Consider the following 17,968-nt stretch of genomic DNA (forward strand, 5'->3'; position numbering starts at 1 on the left):
ATCTTTTTCAGCCTCACAACCCCACAAGATGTCTGCGCTCCTCAAATTCTGGCCTCTTGAACATCCCTCATTATAACTGCTCAACCATTGGTGGCCATGCCTTCAGCTATTTGGGCCCTAAGCTCTGGAACTTCCTCCCGAAATCTCCACCTCTCTACCTCTCTTTCCTCCTTTAAGACACTCCTTAAAACCCAGCTCTTTAAACAAGCTTTTGATCATCTGCCTTAATTTCTTCTTTTGTGGCTCGATGTCAAATTTATCTGTTTTGTCTTGTAAAACTGTTGTGAAGCACCTTGGGATGTTTTACTATGTTAAAGGCGCTATATAAATAAAAGTTATTATTATTATGACTCTTAAAGGGTCATTCTTGACTTTGATGCCTGGGTGGTACGCTGGCGGAACAGATTTCCCACTTGTTGTGGAACCTGCCCAATTTTCATCCCTTTTGAATTCAATGAAACAAAAATTGGGCAGGTTCTACAACAGGTGGGAAATCCACTGTGCCTGGTTACTCCTCAGATGGTGAACTTATCACACCCCTTGTTGTTTAGGATATAATTCCTTTCAATTTAAGCCGACTCCAAATTTTGTCCCCTGAATAATCTTAATCATTGTTATTAGGTGGTTGATTTACGGGTAAGTAATTCCACAAGTTTAGCATGGGTGGAAGGTGAGTTTGGATTCACTTCTACGCTAAAATTGATAGAAAATTGGGTGTCAAGTTCCCTGTCATCTCTGAAGGAAAGCGAAGTGACATTCCCTTCTCCGTGGAGTCTGATTCCATTTAGTTCCAATATCCGGTCGAGCTATTACCCTCCCCTATCCATATATCTCATTATATTTATCCTTTGACACAGTTATTCATTTTCTTTTAAATGATGGTATGGTTCCTGTAGTTTTAATCATCCTTTGTGTGAAAAAAATCTTATAACGTTCCCCTTAGGATTCATGCTTCATTTACACTAAGTGCAGCATCAGCACAAAGCCAACCCGCTTCTGTTATAAAGTGTGTGCCTCCGAAGTGCCACTGTGTAGCCGAGAGATATTTTTATTTGGGAGCGCAGTAGAAATATATGTTCCATGTCGGTATTTAGCACTGTAATCACTTGTATATAGAGGAAGTCAACTCAGTTATTGAAACTGAAATTATACACATGAAAATAATATGAATACACTGTGTACTCCCCAATATGAGTTAATGTGCTTGCTACACTGAGTTTTATGCCTTTTTAAATAGCACTGGACACCAATTCAGGGACAAATACAAAAAACTCAATTTATAACCTTTAACTACTGGATAAATAATGAACATTGCACTTTTGGGAAGATTCCTTTTTAAGAGGAAACATTTACTCAAGGATCAACAAACTCCCCACACAAAAGGAATGCTTTGCCCCCTTGGGGATATTTCCATTGAAGGTTACTACTTTCCGGTGCCATTTAAATTCAGAAAAATCTGAATAAATACTTAGTGATGTTTCCCAAATACTGGCTTCTGTGAAGAACCTGGGAAAAATATTTCATTTTTAAAGGTGAGCTGCCATCATCATTGAGTAATTGCAGATAGCGCCAGTTTCTAGAGGAGCTTGTTTCACTCACAGGGCATTTTCCAGTCTGAGGAGGTCATTTCTCAAAACACTTGTTCTAACTGCTGAAATATAATCTTATTCCAAGTTTAATTGCTATATTGGCTCATAAAACAGAAATTTGTTTAACAAAGACATATGTGAATAAATAATCCAGATATGAGGGTGATCACTGGTACAATTATATCACTGCACATATTGTAAATGTAAAATATTTTAAAACAGAGATCAACATGTGCACCAGTTGAGCAGTGGATTACTGAAAATTAATCATTGGTGAAGTAGCAAACACAACTCATTTCTGACTGTCCCGTATACTCATCCCTTGGCCTTATAGGTTAATTTTGCTAGTACTCCACTCCATAAGCATCTCCAATTACATATATTCTATATATTTCTCACTTGTGTTTCTGTTAATAAGAGACTAGGATACAAGAACATCTGATCGATAACAACAACAGCAACAATTTATATCGAGCTTTTAAGGTCCGAAGGCGCTTCACAGGAGTCCAGGTTGAACCTCCCTTATCCAGAACTCCCTTATCCGGAACCACCCCTCGTCCGGAACTATTCCCGGCCACCGGGTGACGCATGCGCAGAACTCTGACATGAACAAATTGAAGTCTTTCCTTTCTGCCAACTCCCGCTGGCCTGACCCCTCCCCCCCCCCCGGCAATGATCTCTCTGCCACACTCCCAAGCCAAGCCAGCCAGCCCAGATATCCCCTTGCTTAGTACCTGTACCATCCAATTTAACGTGACCACCCCCTCGTCTGGAAAAATCCCTATCCAGAACAGGCCAGATCCTGAGGGTTCCGGATAAAGGATGTTCAACCTGTATTATGCAATAAAAATTTGACACCGAGCTACATAAATAGAAATTAGTGCAGGTGACCAAAAGTTTGGTCAAAGAGGTATGTTTTAAGGAACGTCTTGAAGGAGGAAAGAGAGGTAGAGAGGGGGAGAGGTTTAGGCATGGAGTTCCAGAGCTTGGGGCCTAGGCAACAATGAGCAATTTATAATCAGGAATGCTCAGGAGGGCAGAATTGAAGGATTGCAGACATCTCGGGGGGCGGTGGGGTTGTGGGACTGGGGGTGATTACAGCGATAGGGAGGGGCAAGGCCATGGAGGGATTAGATAATTAGGATGCGAGTTTTGAATTGCTTAACTGGAAGTCAGTGTAGGTCAGCGAACACAGGGTGATGGATGCTGACACAAAAAAGCCTTCAATGGTTTAGTGTGAGACATCCTGGGACATTTCATGTTCCAGAATAATCCAATAAATGTACAGATTACAACAAATTGAGTTTCGTTGTTGGAAAAAAAATGGTTATAAATAAACAGATGGCCAACTTCAGGCTGGCTCACAGGTTCAAGACCCACACCAGGTCAATACTCAGTGGCAGATTATTAAGTACACCACACCGCTACATTTAATAGGTGATTTAACAGAGAGACTTGTGAGCCTCTTATCCATATTAGAGTGCACGCAGCCTTTAATCCCTTGGGTAAAACATTAAGGCTGTTGAACAACAAAGCCTCTTAGTGCAAATGATTGCTGTTAAATAAGAGAAACACATTAGAATGACAGTTACATCACATGACCAATGGTAATTTATCTTACTGTCTCTCCAGTCATTACTGTTTACATCTTATTAACTTGATTTAAGCTCTAGTATACCACCAGAAACAATTCCATGCAATTTTTGATAGTTTTGACTATTATACAAGTTATGGATACATTATACAATAGAGTAATATATTGACGTTTACAGCACATGAGGAATACCATATGTATAACTGCTTTTAGTGCCTATGAGTTACAGTTATTTTCCCCATAAATGAAGGGAAAATTGGCAAGTCGTTAAACATTGGTGGTATTCAATTTCTTGTATGCGTGGAAATATAGCAGTTGACAAACAACATAAAAAATCAATTTTTAGTTTAATTCCACACTTTTTATCTCCAAGTTGAAAATGGAAGTGGAATGCAACATGAGCTTTAGAAAGAAGTAGCTGTGGCATTACAAGGTTTCTTCAGATGTTCTGCTGAGACTGTCAGTTTGGGTCCCAGCTCTTTCCGTGTCATGCCACTATTCCTGATGTTTAATTACCAAGGCCCAAACATTCTGGGTACAGTTGAATAAAGCAATAAAAAGAAGCAAGCTGAGAGTTTACCATTATATTTATTCATTTTCCCAATAGTCTATGGCGAAGGCACCCTAAGTCTCCAGGCTCCTGAAAGGGGTAGAGGAGCCAAGGGATCCAGGAGTACAGATACATAAATGACTAAAAATAGAAACACAGGTTAATAAGACCATAAAAAGTGAAAAGCATTGAAATTAATTTCGAGAAGATTAGAATTGAAAAGCAGAGACGTTATGTTAAATTTGTATCGAGTCTTGGATAGATTACACTTGGAATACTGTGCACAGTTCGGGTCTCCATATTATAAAAAGGACATAGAGGCATTGGAGAAGGTGCAATAAAGATTCACAAGGGTGATACCAAAACTGAGAGTATATACTTAGCAAGAATGGCTGAACAGGTTGGGACTTTTCTCTCTCGAAAAAACATGCAGGTGGAGCAAGCAGGTAGGAAGGAAAATGGTATGTTGGCTTTCATTGCAAGAGGATTTGAGTACAGGAGCAAGGATGTCTTACTACAGATATACAGGGCCTTGGTGAGACCACACCTGGAGTATTGTGTGCAGTCTTGGTCTCCTTACCTAAGAAAGGATATACTTGCCATAGAGGGAGTGCAGCGAAGGTTCACCAGACTGATTCCTGGGATGGCAGGACTGTCGTATGAGGAGCGATTGGGTCGACTAGGGCTGTATTCACTAGAGTTTAGAAGAATGAGAGGGGATCTCATTGAAATGTATAACATTCTGACTGGGTTGGACAGACTGGAGTTGGGGAGGATGTTTCCCCTGGCTGGGAAGTCTAGAACAAGGGGTCACAGTCTCAGGATACAGGGTATGAAATTTAGGACCGAGATAAGGAGAAATGTTTTCACTCAAAGGGTGGTGAACCTATGGAATTCTCTATCACAGAAGGCTGTGGAGGCCAAGTCACTGAATATAGTTAAGAGGGAGATAGATAGATTTCTAGAAACAAAATGCATCAAGGGGTATGGGGAAAAAGCGGGAATATGGTATTGAAATGGAGGATCAGCCATGATCATATTGAATGGCAGTGCAGACTCAAAGGGCCAAATGGCCTACTACTGCTCTTATTTTCTATGTTTCTATGAAAAGAGAAGACTGAGGGGACCTGACAAAGCTATTTAAGATTATGAAGGGGTTTGATAGGGTAGAGGTAGAGAAAATGTTTCCACTTGTGGGGCAGACCAAAACTATGGGCCATAAACATAAGATAGTCATTAATAAATCCAATGGGGAATTCAGGAGAAACTTCTTTACTCATCGAGTGGTTAGAATGTGGAACAGGCTACCATAAGGAGCAGTTGAGGCGAATAGCATACATGCATTTAAGGAGAGGCTAGAAAAACAAATGAGGGAGAAAGGAATAGAAGGTTATATTGATAGTGTGATGAGAAGAGGGATGGGAGGGTACTTGTGTGGAGCATAAACACTGGCACGGACCAGTTGGGGCGAATGGCCTGTTTCTTTGCTGTATATTTTATGTAATTCTATAAAAGCTACAACAGCAAACACTGCACAATCTTCTTGCTGAATTATAAAAGAATAATCTAAGTTTGAATTTGATCTTAAGTTATACTTTGCTTTCTTCCTCGAGGCCGCCCTGTAGTTTGTCAATCAAATTCAGCCAGGGCACCTCATCCAAATATGGTTCCACCACAGTTACAGCATTCATTACCATGTCAATAGGGAGGACAAAAATGAAGGAACAAAACAGACCATCATCTCTTTCAGATGGTAACAGGAGTCTTTTGGATTCTTCCATTAGCTAACTTAACTGGGAATCTTTTCCCTCTGTCCTTAAATTACCTTCATAGACAGCAATGAGCACAATAGGAAGTCTCCAAAATGAGTTGACTACATGTCACATCCATATTCTGAACTCAGGCTGAAAATAGCTACATTTTTAAACTTCCCATCTTTTCTTTTATGTTTCACTCACTCCCCCAACCCCACTACCACTTTGGTGAAATTCACATTGCAGTACAGTTAGAAATTCCATTTCATACATCTTATTGAAATATATTAAACCAAATTAACACTAATCCACTACCGACTGATATGTGAGAATGTGGATGTTTTTCTAGAGATATTGCCGAGAGCAATTTTAAATTATCAACTGTGAAATGCAGTGAGCTGGAATCGATCCAAATATAGTGATAGTTATATTCAAGTGATAATATCTTCATTTGCATAACAGCCATGAAAGACATTATTAATTGGGTCACTCATGTATGTTAAACCATATTAGCCGTAATGTCTGGAAGAGGTACCTTTATATTTTGCATGTTCTACTCCTTGAATATATGCTCGTTCCTACATTTTTGTACATTCTTTACCGGTTTTATTTTGTATCTCCAGCCTCAGATGGTTAATGACAAACCATTCATTTCCCTGAGCAGTCAGCTCAATCTTACATAATGCCAACTTTATTTTTTAAATAAAAGAGATAATTTTGATAGAATTAGAGCTTCGATATGCCTTAAACAGTAAACTTTCTGCATTTTTTTCATGTGATTTCAGCCAAATAAAATATTGTGAATTTAAAATTGACCAGTTAGCTGCATTCTTAAAAGAGTTGCTTTGTGGTGAATAAGATAATGCATGATGAATACTGTCTGGGGATATTTACATTTCTGTCTGTACTATCTGGTCCAGTTGGTTACTTGGAGTGATGTTGCATGTGGTCGCAAATTAATCATTTCACAAATTCCATCATTTTTGATATGTTAATGCATAAGAGTTTCCAGATTCCTTTTGACAAAATATGATGACCTAAGACGAGAAAAACCTTTTTAGATGGAAGTCAGGTATAAAAAACTATTACTGCTCACATTCTATCTACCTGAATGACCATCAGTTCTGCAGGTTCTTTGCCACAGTCTGTCATGACTCAATAAAAATCCTTCTTTTGAAGCAGACTCTGGGAGGTCCAAATTGCTGGGCTCAACAGCTGAGAATGGACACATCCTTTGTTATTCAGGCAACACAATTCTACTCTTTCTTTTCTTCCTACTGCCACCAATTCCTCCTGAGCTGTGCATCTTCCTCTGTCTCATTATCTGAACTCACTGCTGTGGATATACCTGAGCTGATGAGTGCATGAGTGATCATTTGTGAGGTACTGAGGCATGAACCACTCTGCTCTGACACAGCTTCAGTGACACATCCAGGGAGAGGAGAGAAACAAATGTTACAATACTGACATCATTACAGCCCTAAAATAAAGTTTGCAGCAGTATAAGTCACATATTATGCTTCACTGTATGCTTTGGTGACAGAGAGTGAGTAGGGTGAGCAGGATGAAAATGAGTAGGATAGTACTAACCTTGGGCTCGCCTACTTCACCATTATTTACTTCCTCTATTCCCTCTTAGCCAATCAGCTAGAGGGTGGCCTTCCTAAAGTCACAAGTTATGGGGCCTTCCTCAGGTTCAGGTTTACTCCCTCCTGTTATGTACAGCCTTCTCCTCCAAACAGAACAGCAAAGGTGAGCTATTCTAATTTTAGGGATGTCCACTAATATTCAAGTGTCATCATGCATCCCGTAGTAGATATGATTACACATGCATGTATCATGCAGCTGCATTCAGATGGATGAATTCCTTTAAGGGTGTGACAGCAGGAACACTTATCGTTGTAAGTTGCTGGTTCAAAACGTACGTTGCTGCATAATAACCTTGCCTGTTAATCAAAGTACTGTAAGATATTGTGAGGGAGAGGAATCACTGAGCCACGCATACTTTAGAAACATAGGGCCCAAGTTTCCACACGATAAAAAACGGGCGCCGGAAAAAAAACGCGCGATTCTGGAGAGCCCTGCAGCTCCTTGTCTGTTTGGCGCGGCGCACAGGGGGGGCGGAGTCGACCACTCATGCCGATTTTGTAAGTGGGAGGGGGCGGGTACTATTTCAATTAGTTTTTTTCCTGCCGGCAACGCTGCGCAGTGTGAAGGAAACATTGGCACTCGGCCATTTTTGTAGTTCTTTGTAGCTGTTTAGTTTTTGAACATTTTTTAATAAAAGCACATTGCCATCAGCACATCAGCACTGAGAAGGCTGCAGGAAGCCTCAGAAAGTTGAGGCAGCCGTTTCCCGACGACCTCCCCCTTTTGCCGTCGGGAAATGGCTCCTCAATTTCTGAGGCTTCCTGCAGCCTTCTGTCTCCTTCCCTCCCTCCCTCCCGCCGTCTGGAACGGCTTCTTCCCCCCCCCCCCCCGCGTTCGGTCGGTGGTCGGTTCCCTCCCCCGTCTGGAACGGCTTCCTCCCCCCGCCCCCCACCCCCCCCGGTTCGGTCGGCGGTCGGTTCCCTCCCTCCCGCCGTCTGGAACGGCTTCCTCCCTCCCCCCCACCCCCCCCTCCCTCCCGCCCGTCGTGGGCATCCTGAAGAAGTTCTCGGAGGGTGAGGACTGGGAAGCCTATGTCGGACGGTTAGACCAGTACTTTGTAGCCAATGAGCTGGACGGAGAAGGAAGCATTGCAAAAAGGAGAGCGATCCTCCTCGGTCTGCGGGGCACCAACCTACAGCCTCATAAAGAATCTTCTGGCTCCGGTGAAACCCACAGATAAGTCATATGAGGAGCTGTGTATACTGGTTCTGGAGCATCTTAACCTGAGGGAGAGCATGCTGATGGTGAGGTATCGGTTCTATACGTACCAGCGATCTGAAGGTCGGGAAGTGGCGAGCTACGTCGCCGAGCTAAGGCGACTTGCAGGACAATGTGAGTTTGATGGCAACCTGGAGCAACTGCTCAGACTTTTTTGTACTGGGCATTGGCCACGAGACCATCCTACGAAAACTTTTGACTGTAGAGACACCGACCCTCAGTAAGGCCATTGCGATAGCATAGGCGTTTATGTCCACCAATGATATCACCAAACAAATCTCTCAGCACACAAGTGCTAGCAATGTTCATAAATTAACTGGAACTGTGTTTGCGAGCAGAAACCACGAGTCTGCAACTGCCAGCAGGCCTCAGGTGACCCAGATGACTCAGATTCTGCAACAAAGGATGAATGCAAGGCAATTCACACCTTGTTGGCGTTGTGGAGGCTTCCATTCGGCCTATTCATGCCGCTTCAAAAGGTATGTTTGCAAGAGCTGTGGAACAATGAGGCACCTCCAACAGAGCTGCAAGCTCTGCAAAACCTGCTAACCACCACGTGGCAGAGGAAGATCGGTCCATGGTGGATCAAAGCAATTTTGAGCCTCAGAGAGAGGAGGCAGATGTTGAAGTACAAGGGGGCACACATTTTCAAGGAAATGTCCACCTATAATGCTAAATGTAAAATTGAGTGGCTTACCCATAGCCATGGAACTGGACACTGGTGCTAGCCAATCCATCATCAGTAAAAAGATGTTTGAGAGATTGTGGTGCAACAAGACACTCAGACCAGCCCTGAGCCCCATCCACACGAAACTGAGAACATACACCAAAGAGCTTATCACTGTCCTGGGCAGCGCCATAGTCAAGGTCACCTACGAGGGCACGGTGCACGAACTGCCACTCTGGATTGTCCTGGGCGATGGCCCCACACTGCTTGGAAGAAGCTGGCTGTGCAAAATCCGCTGGAACTGGGATGACATCCGAGGGCTATCACATGTCGATGAGGCCTCATGTACCCAGGTTCTTAACAAATTTCCTTCCCTTTTTGAGCCAGGCATTGGAAACTTTTCTGGGGCGAAGGTGCGGATCCACTTGATCCCAGAGGCACGACCCATTCACCACAAGGCGTGAGCGGTACCTCACATAATGAGGGAGAGAGTGGAAATCAAGCTAGACAGGCTGCAACGTGAGGGCATCATCTCCCCAGTGGAGTTCAGCGAGTGGGCCAGTCCGATTGTTCCAGTACTCAAAAGTGATGGCACGGTCAGGATTTGCGTGATTATAAAGTAACTATAAATCGTTTCTCACTACAGGACCAATACCCGCTACCTAAGGCAGACAAGCTACTTGCGACGCTAGCAGGAGGCAAGACATTCACCAAGCTCGACCTGACTTCGGCCTACATGACGCAGGAGCTGGAGGAGTCTTCGAAGGGCCTCACCTGCATCAACACGCACAAGGGACTGTTCATCTACGTTTGGAATTCGGTCAGCTGCAGCGATCTTCCAGAGAAACATGGAGAGCCTAATCAAGTCGGTACCATGCACGGTGGTTTTTCAGGACGACATATTGGTCATGGTTCGGGACACTGTCGAGCACCTACAAAATCTGCAGGAGGTCCTCCAGCGACTGGCTCGCATACGGCTGCGGCTGAAGAGGTCGAAAGGTGTCTTCATGGCAACAGAAGTGAAGTTTTTGGGGAGAAAGATCGCGGCGGATGGCATTCGGCCCATAGACACCAAGGCAGATGCTATCAGGAACGCGCCCAGGCCACAGAACGTCACGGAGCTGCGGTCGTTCCTGGGACTCCTCAACTATTTTGGTAACTTCCTACCGGGGTTAAGCAACCTCTTAGAGCCCCTACATGTGTTATTGCGTAAAGGTGAGAACTGGGTATGGGGAAAAAAATAATTAATTGCTTTTGAGAAAGCCAGAAACATTTTATGCTCCAACAAGCTGCTTGTATTGTATAACCCGTGTAAAAGACTCGTGCTAGCATGTGATGCGTCGTTGTACGGAGTCGGGTGTGTATTACAACAAGCTAACATTGCGAAGAAGTTGCAATCTGTCGCCTATGCTTCCAGGAGCTTGTCGAAGGCCGAGAGGGCCTACAGCATGATTGAGAAAGAGGCATAAGCGTGTGTGTTCGGGGTAAAGAAAATGCATCAGTACCTGCTTGGCCTCAAATTTGAGCTGGAAACCGATCACAAGCCCCTCATATCCCTGTTCGCTGAAAACAAGGGGATAAATACTAATGCCTCAGCCCGCATACAAAGGTGGGCACTCGCACTATCAGCGTACAACTATACCATCCGCCACAGGCCAGGCACCGAGAACTGTGCGGATGCTCTCAGTCGGCTACCATTGCCCACCACGGGGGTGGAAATGGCGCAGCCTGCAAACTTGTTGATGGTGGCGCAGCCCACAGACTTGTTGATGGTCACGGAAGCGTTTGAAAATGATAAATCACCTGTCACGGCCCGCCAGATTCGGACTTGGACCAGCCAAGATCCTCAGCTGTCCCAAGTAAAAAAACTGTGTACTGCATGGGAGCTAGGCCAGCATCCCCATTGAAATGCAAGAACTAATCAAGCTGTTCCAGTGGCGAAAGGACGAGCTGTCCATTCAGGCAGACTGCCTGTTGTGGGGTAACCGTGTAGTGCTACCAAAAAGGCCAGGGAGACATTCATCTCGGATCTCCACAGCACACACCCTGGTATAGTAATGATGAAAGCGATAGCTAGATCCCACGTGTGTTGGCCCGGTTTCGACTCTGATTTTGAGTCCTGTGTACGGCAATGCAGCGTGTGTGCTGAGTTGAGCAACATGCCCAGAGTGGCACCACTAAGTTTGTGGTCCTGGCCCTCCAGACCATGGTCGAGGATCCATGTCGACTATGCGGGCCCATTTCTCGGTAAAATGTTCTTGGTGGATGCCTTTTCAAAACGGATTGAATGTGAAATAATGTCAGGAAGCACCACCACTGCCACCATTGAAAGCCTGAGGGCCATGTTTGCTACCCACGGCCTGCCTGGCATACTGGTCAGTGACAACGGGCCGTGTTTCACCAGTGCCGAATTTAAAGAATTCATGACCCGCAATGGGATCAAACATGTCGCCTCGGCCCAGTTTAAACAAGCATCCAATGGGCAGGCAGAGCGGGCAGTACAAACAATCAAACAGAGCCTCAAACGAGTCACAGAAGGCTCACTCCAAACCCGCCTGTCCCAAGTACTGCTCAGCTACCGCACGAGACCCCACTCGCTCACAGAGGTGCCCCCAGCTGAGCTACTCATGAAAAGGACACTTAAAACCAGACTCTCGCTGGTTCACCCCAACTTGCATGATCAGGTAGAGAGCAGGCGGCAGCAACAAAATGTAAACGATGGTCACGCCACTGTGTCACGGGAAATTAATCTGAATGACCCTGTGTATGTGCGAAACTATGGACATGATCTCAAGTGGATCGCGGGCACGGTGATAGCTAAAGAAGGGAGTAGGGTGTTTGTAGTCAAACTAGACAATGGACAAATTTGCAGAAAGCACCTGGACCAAACGAGGCTGCGGTTCACAGACTGCCCTGAAAAACCCACAGCAGGCACCACCTTTTTCGAGGACACAACACACACCTAAAGGATCAACGACACCACCCTGGACCAAGAAATCGAACCCATCACGCCCAACAGCCCAGCAAGGCCAGGGTCATCCAGCAGCTCTGCAGGGCCAACAACACGCCAGCCCAGCGAGGGCACAGCTAACACACCAGAACAGACATTTGTACCGAGGCGGTCCACCAGGGAAAGAAAGGCTCCTGACCGCCTCACCTTGTAAATAGTTTTCATTTTGACTTTGTGGGGGGAGTCATGTCGTGTATCTGTAAAGCATGCACTCCCATGTTCCGCCACCAGGGAGCGCATCCCCTGACGTCCAAAGGGATCCCAGCATCCCTTGGGAGCACTGTATATAAGCCAGCCCCGAAGGCCTGTTCCTCACTCTGGAGTGTCTTAATAAAGACTGAGGCCATTGTTACTTTAACCTCCCTGTGTGCAGTCTCATTTGTGTTCGGAACACAACACATAGGAACAGGAGTAGGCCATTCAGACCCTTGAGCCTATTCCACCATTCAATGAGATTATGATTGATCTGTATCCCATCTTCAACCACCCGCAATGGCTCCACAACCCTAATACCCGTGGTTAGCAAAAACCTATTGATCTACAATTTAAAATTATTAATTGAACTATCATCGACTGCTTTTTGTGGGAGAGAGTTCCACACTTCTACTACCCTTTGCATGAAGAAGTATTTCCTACCTTCTCTCCTGAATGGCCTGGCTCTGATTTTAAGGTTATGTCCCTTTGTCCTGGACTGCCCCACCACCAATAGTTAATTGATATATGGTGATGTCGGTAAACTTTCTTTGGTTGGCCTGTTGAGATCACATCATCATCATAGGCAGTCCTTTGAAATCGAGGAAGACTTGCTTCCACTCTAAAAGTGACTTATTAGTCCAATACGGAAATTACAGTCCTTGTCACAGGTGGGACAAACAGTCGTTGAAGGAAAGGGTGGATGGGACTCGTTTGCCGCACGCTCCTTCTGCTGCCTGCGCTTGTTTTCTGCATGCTCTCAGCGACGAGACTCGAGGCGTTCAGCGCCCTCCTGGATGCTTTTCCTCCACTTTGGGCAGACTTTGGCCAGGGACTCCCAGGTGTCGGTGGGGATGATACATTTTATCAAGGAGGGTGTCCTTGAAATGTTCCCTTTGCCCACCTGGGGCTTGCTTGCTGTGTAGGAGTTCCTTAGGGAGTCTTGTGTCAGGTATGTGAACAATGTGGCCCACCCAACGGAGCTGTTCGAGTGTGGTCATTGCTTTGATGCTGGGGATGTTGGCCTGATCGAGGATGCTAACGTTGGTGCGTTTGTCCTCCCAGGGGATTTGCAGGATCTTGCGGCGACATCGTTGGTGGTATTTCTCCAGCGATTTGAGGTGTCTAATGTATATGGCCTGTAAATGTCATGACTTACAGTCAACTCCGCTGAGTGTTGTACTCTGCTTTCACATGCATGAGCACCTCCTGAAGAACTCTCTGCTACTTGTCTGTGCAAGCAGTGCTACCCTCCTCTGGGATGCCAAACAGCGTGGCCCTTCTTTGCTGCACTTGTTCCAAGAGTAATTGAACACAAGGGGCTGGATTTTCAGCTGCTGTCCGCCTCTGTTTACGTCCTGGAGGGGTGGCAATGGCGGCGGTGGGCTTCTGGGTGGACGTCCCGCTGGGGTTTTTGGGGCCGGTGTCAGTAAGGCGCAGAACACTATTGCCCGGAAGCAGCGAGCCGGTGTGCAACTCCCCTGGTTGTGAAACTGGCTTGATTTTTGACTCCCATCCAACCCATAGCACTGTGCAGCATGCCCTGCTGGGAATGCCTATGAAAGCAGGCATTCCAAGCTGTAGCTGCTACAGACAGGTAAGTAATGCCGACCTCAGGTAAGTGTGATGGTTTTTTCTTTTATTTTGTTTGCTCTTTATGTTGTGGTGGCATGGGCTATGTATTGGGAATGTTTTTGGTGTTTTGTTTCCAGTTTTCTTTCTCCCCAGACTACTCTTGGAGCGATCCCAGGCCGGCTCTTTAGCTTGAGATTTTCGCACGTTAAGCTGGCCTGGCACCCTAAGAGAGGTGTGCAATGCCTCCTTTAGCGCCCTGCTCCAAACTCTGGGCCCAGCTGCTCAATTTTGCTTACTAAGGCGCAAACTTTTTCCAGGCAGTATCAGGACTGCCCCGCCATCATTAACGCCCCAGAATCCTAAACGCCGAAAATCCAGCCCAGGTATTACTAAATTTTGAGGCCTGAGGTTCTGCAGCACTTCTTCCTTCTATTATTTTATATTGAAGTTAAATATAAGGTAACAGAGGCTTGATGAGGGCAATGGGGTTGATGTGGTGTACATAGACTTCCAAAGGCATTTGATAAAGTGCCACACATTAGGCTTGCCAGCAAAGTTGAAGCCCATGGAATAAAAGGGACAGTGGCAGCATGGATATGAAATTGGCAAAGTGACAGGAAACAGAGAGTAATGGTGAATGGTTGTTTTTCAGACTAGAGCAAGGTATACAGTGGTGTTCCCCAGGGCTCAGTGCTAGGACCACTGCTTTTTTTGAGATATATTAATGACTTGGACAGAGCACAATTTCCAAATTTGCAGATGACACAAAATCCACAGATGATATAAAACTTGGAAGTATAGTGAACAGTGAGGAGAATAGTGATAGATATCAAGAGGACATAGAGAGGCTGGTGGAATGGGTGGACATGTGGCAGATAAAATTTAATGCAGAAAAATGCGAAGTGATACATTTTGGTAGGAAGAATGAGGAGAGGCAATATAAACTAAAGGGTACAATTCTAAAGGGGGTGCATGAACACAGAGACCTGGGTGTATATGTGCACAAATCGTTGAGGGTGGCAGGGCATACGGGATCCTGGGCTTTATCAATAGAGGCAGAGTACAAAAGCAAGGAAGTTATGATGAATAGAAACATAGAAACATAGAAAATAGGTGCAGGAGTAGGCCATTCGGCCCTTCTAGCCTGCATCGCCATTCAATGAGTTCATGGCTGAACATGCAACTTCAGTACCCCATTCCTGCTTTCTTGCCATACCCCTTGATCCCCTTAGTAGTAAGGACTACATCTAACTCCTTTTTGAATATATTTAGTGAATTGGCCTCAACAGCTTTCTGTGGTAGAGAATTCCACAGGTTCACCACTCTCTGGGTGAAGACGTTTCTCCTCATCTCGGTCCTAAATGGCTTACCCCTTATCCTTAGACTGTGACCCCTGGTTCTGGACTTCCCCAACATTGTGAACATTCTTCCTGCATCTAACCTGTCTAAACCCATCAGAATTTTAAACGTTTCTACAAGGTCCCCTTTCATTCTTCTGAACTCCAGTGAATACAAGCCCAGTTGATTCAGTCTTTCTTGATAGGTCAGTCCCACCATCCCGGGAATCAGTCTGGTGAACCTTCGCTGCAGTCCCTCAATAACAATAATGTCCTTCCTCAGGTTAGGAGACCAAAACTGTACACAATACTCCAGGTGTGGCCTCACCAAGGACCTGTACAACTGTAGCAACACCTCCCTGCCCCTGTACTCAAATCTCCTCGCTATGAAGGCCAACATGCCATTTGCTTTCTTAACCGCATGCTGTACCTGCATGCCAACCTTCAATGACTGATGTACCATGACACCCAGGTCTCGTTGCACCTCCCCTTTTCCTAATCTGTCACCATTCAGATAATAGTCTGTCTCTCTGTTTTTACCACCAAAGTGGACAACCTCACATTTATCCACATTATACTTCATCTGCCATGCATTTGCCCACTCACCTAACCTATCCAAGTCGCTCTGCAGCCTCATAGCATCCTCCTCGCAGCTCACACTGCCACCTAACTTAGTGTCATCCGCAAATTTGGAGATACTACATTTAATCCCCTCATCTAAATCATTAATATACAGTGTAAACAGCTGGGGCCCCAGCACAGAACCTTGCGGTACCCCACTAGTCACCGCCTGTCATTCTGAAAAGTACCCATTTACTCCTACTCTTTGCTTCCTGTCTGACAACTATTTCTCAATCCATGTCAGCACACTACCCCCAATCCCATGTGCTTTAACTTTGCACATTTATCTCTTGTGTGGAACCTTGTCGAAAGCCTTCTGAAAGTCCAAATATACCACATCAAATGGTTCTCCCGCGTCCACTCTACTGGAAACATCCTCAAAAAATTCCAGAAGATTTGTCAAGCATGATTTCCCTTTCACAAATCCATGCTGACTTGGACCTATCATGTCACCTCTTTCCAAATGCGCTGCTATGACATCCTTAATAATTGATTCCATCATCTTACCCACTACCGATGTCAGGCTGACCGGTCTATAATTCCCTGTTTTCTCTCTCCCTCCTTTTTTAAAAAGTGGGGTTACATTGGCTACCCTCCACTCCATAGGAACTGATCCAGAGTCAATGGAATTTTGGAAAATGACTGTCAATGCATCCGCTATTTCCAAGGCCACCTCCTTAAGTACTCTGGGATGCAGTCCATCAGGCCCTGGAGATTTATTGGCCTTCAATCCCATCAATTTCCCCAACACAATTTCCCGACTAATAAGGATTTCCCTCAGTTCCTCCTCCTTACTAAACCCTCTGACCCTTCTTATATCCAGAATGTTGTTAGTGTCCTCCTTAGTGAATACCGAACCAAAGTACTTGTTCAATTGGTCCGCCATTTCTTTGTTCCCCGTTATGACTTCCCCTGATTTTGACTGCAGGGGACCTACATTTGTCTTTACTAACCTTTTTCTCTTTACATATCTATAGAAACTTTTGCAATCCTTCTTAATGTTCCCTGCAAGCTTCCTCTCGTACTCTATTTTCCCTGCCCTAATCAAACCCTTCGTCCTCCTCTGCTGAGTTCTAAATTTCTCCCAGTCTCCGGGTTCGCTATTTCTGGCCAATTTGTATGCCACTTCCTTGGCTTTAATACTATCCCTGATTTCCCTTGATAGGGAATCTTTATAAAACAGTGGTTCGGCCTCAACTGGAGTATTGTGACCAATTCTGGGCACCACACTTTAGGAAGGATGTGAAGGCCTTAGAGAGGCTGCAGAAAAGATTTACAAGAATGGTGGTGCAGGCTCGAAGGGCCAAATGACCTACTCCTGCACCTATTTTCTATGTTTCTATGTTAAGAACCAAAGGCGACATGAGGAAAAACTTTTTTATGCAGCGAGAGGTTGGGATCTGGAATGCACTACCTGAAAGGATGGTGGAGGCAGACTCAATCATGGCTTTCAAAAGGGAATTGGATAAGTACCCGAAGGAAAAAAAAAGCATGGCTTTGGGGAAAGGGCAGGGGAGTGAGACTAGCTGAAGTGCTCTTGCAGTGAGCCGGCATGGGCTCAACGGGCCGAATGGCCCCCTTCTGTGTTGTAACCATTCTATGATTCTATTGATAAATTTGACTATTAAAATACACCTCACCTTGATGCTGTTGCTGCAGGCCAAATTATTCTGCAGCAGATCCAATTTCCCACTCCCAAAACAGTGAGCTCCCAATTAGAGACATATGTCCTGCCAGCAGCCCTCTGCCATGTTGATAATGTTTATCGTGAAACTTCAGCCCTCCAATCTGGTGGTCCAATCCCCCTACGCCCACCTACTCTGTGCTCAGACTGGAAAATCAATGCTTATATTGCAAGTGTCTTCCCTCGTATAAATTTCCAGTCTATCCTCATGTTGAATTCCATAAGTTTCTGCAAGGCATTGATTTCTTCTCTAATAACCTTTTGTTGTTACGGATTTTTTGGGGCATTATGTTTTATGTGATGTGTTCCTATATGTACAAGTGCAAGTTCTGCATTAATAAAAGGTTCATTAACAAATACTGAAATTTCCAAAAATGTAATACATATAAGAAGCCTTAAAAATGATAGTCTGGTCTTTGCCACAATCAAAATTAATTGATTAGTTTTGCTGATGTGTGTCCAGAATTGATCTGCAGGGAAACAAATATTGCTTTGTCGATATATATATATAACTAGTTTATCAAACA

General features: G+C 44.8%; 1 protein-coding gene across 4 annotated transcripts in view; it reads left to right on the forward strand.

The window, feature by feature from the left end:
* Positions 1 to 17,968, forward strand: part of LOC139265182 (kelch-like protein 4) — a 224,549-nt gene that overhangs the window by 81,042 nt on the left and 125,539 nt on the right. The window contains exons 2-3 of one of the 4 annotated variants that reach the window (XM_070882113.1): positions 8,963 to 8,983; positions 12,163 to 12,182. The exons of 1 other annotated variant lie outside the window; for it this stretch is intronic. In XM_070882113.1, the coding sequence (XP_070738214.1) occupies positions 8,963 to 8,983; positions 12,163 to 12,182 (41 nt within the window). Of the gene's footprint in view, positions 1 to 8,962; positions 8,984 to 12,158; positions 12,183 to 13,300; positions 13,318 to 17,968 lie in introns of all 4 variants that reach the window. 2 more of the 4 variants (XM_070882111.1, XM_070882114.1) reach the window with 2 other exon arrangements.

This window comes from Pristiophorus japonicus, chromosome 6 (assembly GCF_044704955.1).
Source record: "Pristiophorus japonicus isolate sPriJap1 chromosome 6, sPriJap1.hap1, whole genome shotgun sequence".
NCBI lineage: Eukaryota > Metazoa > Chordata > Chondrichthyes > Pristiophoridae > Pristiophorus > Pristiophorus japonicus.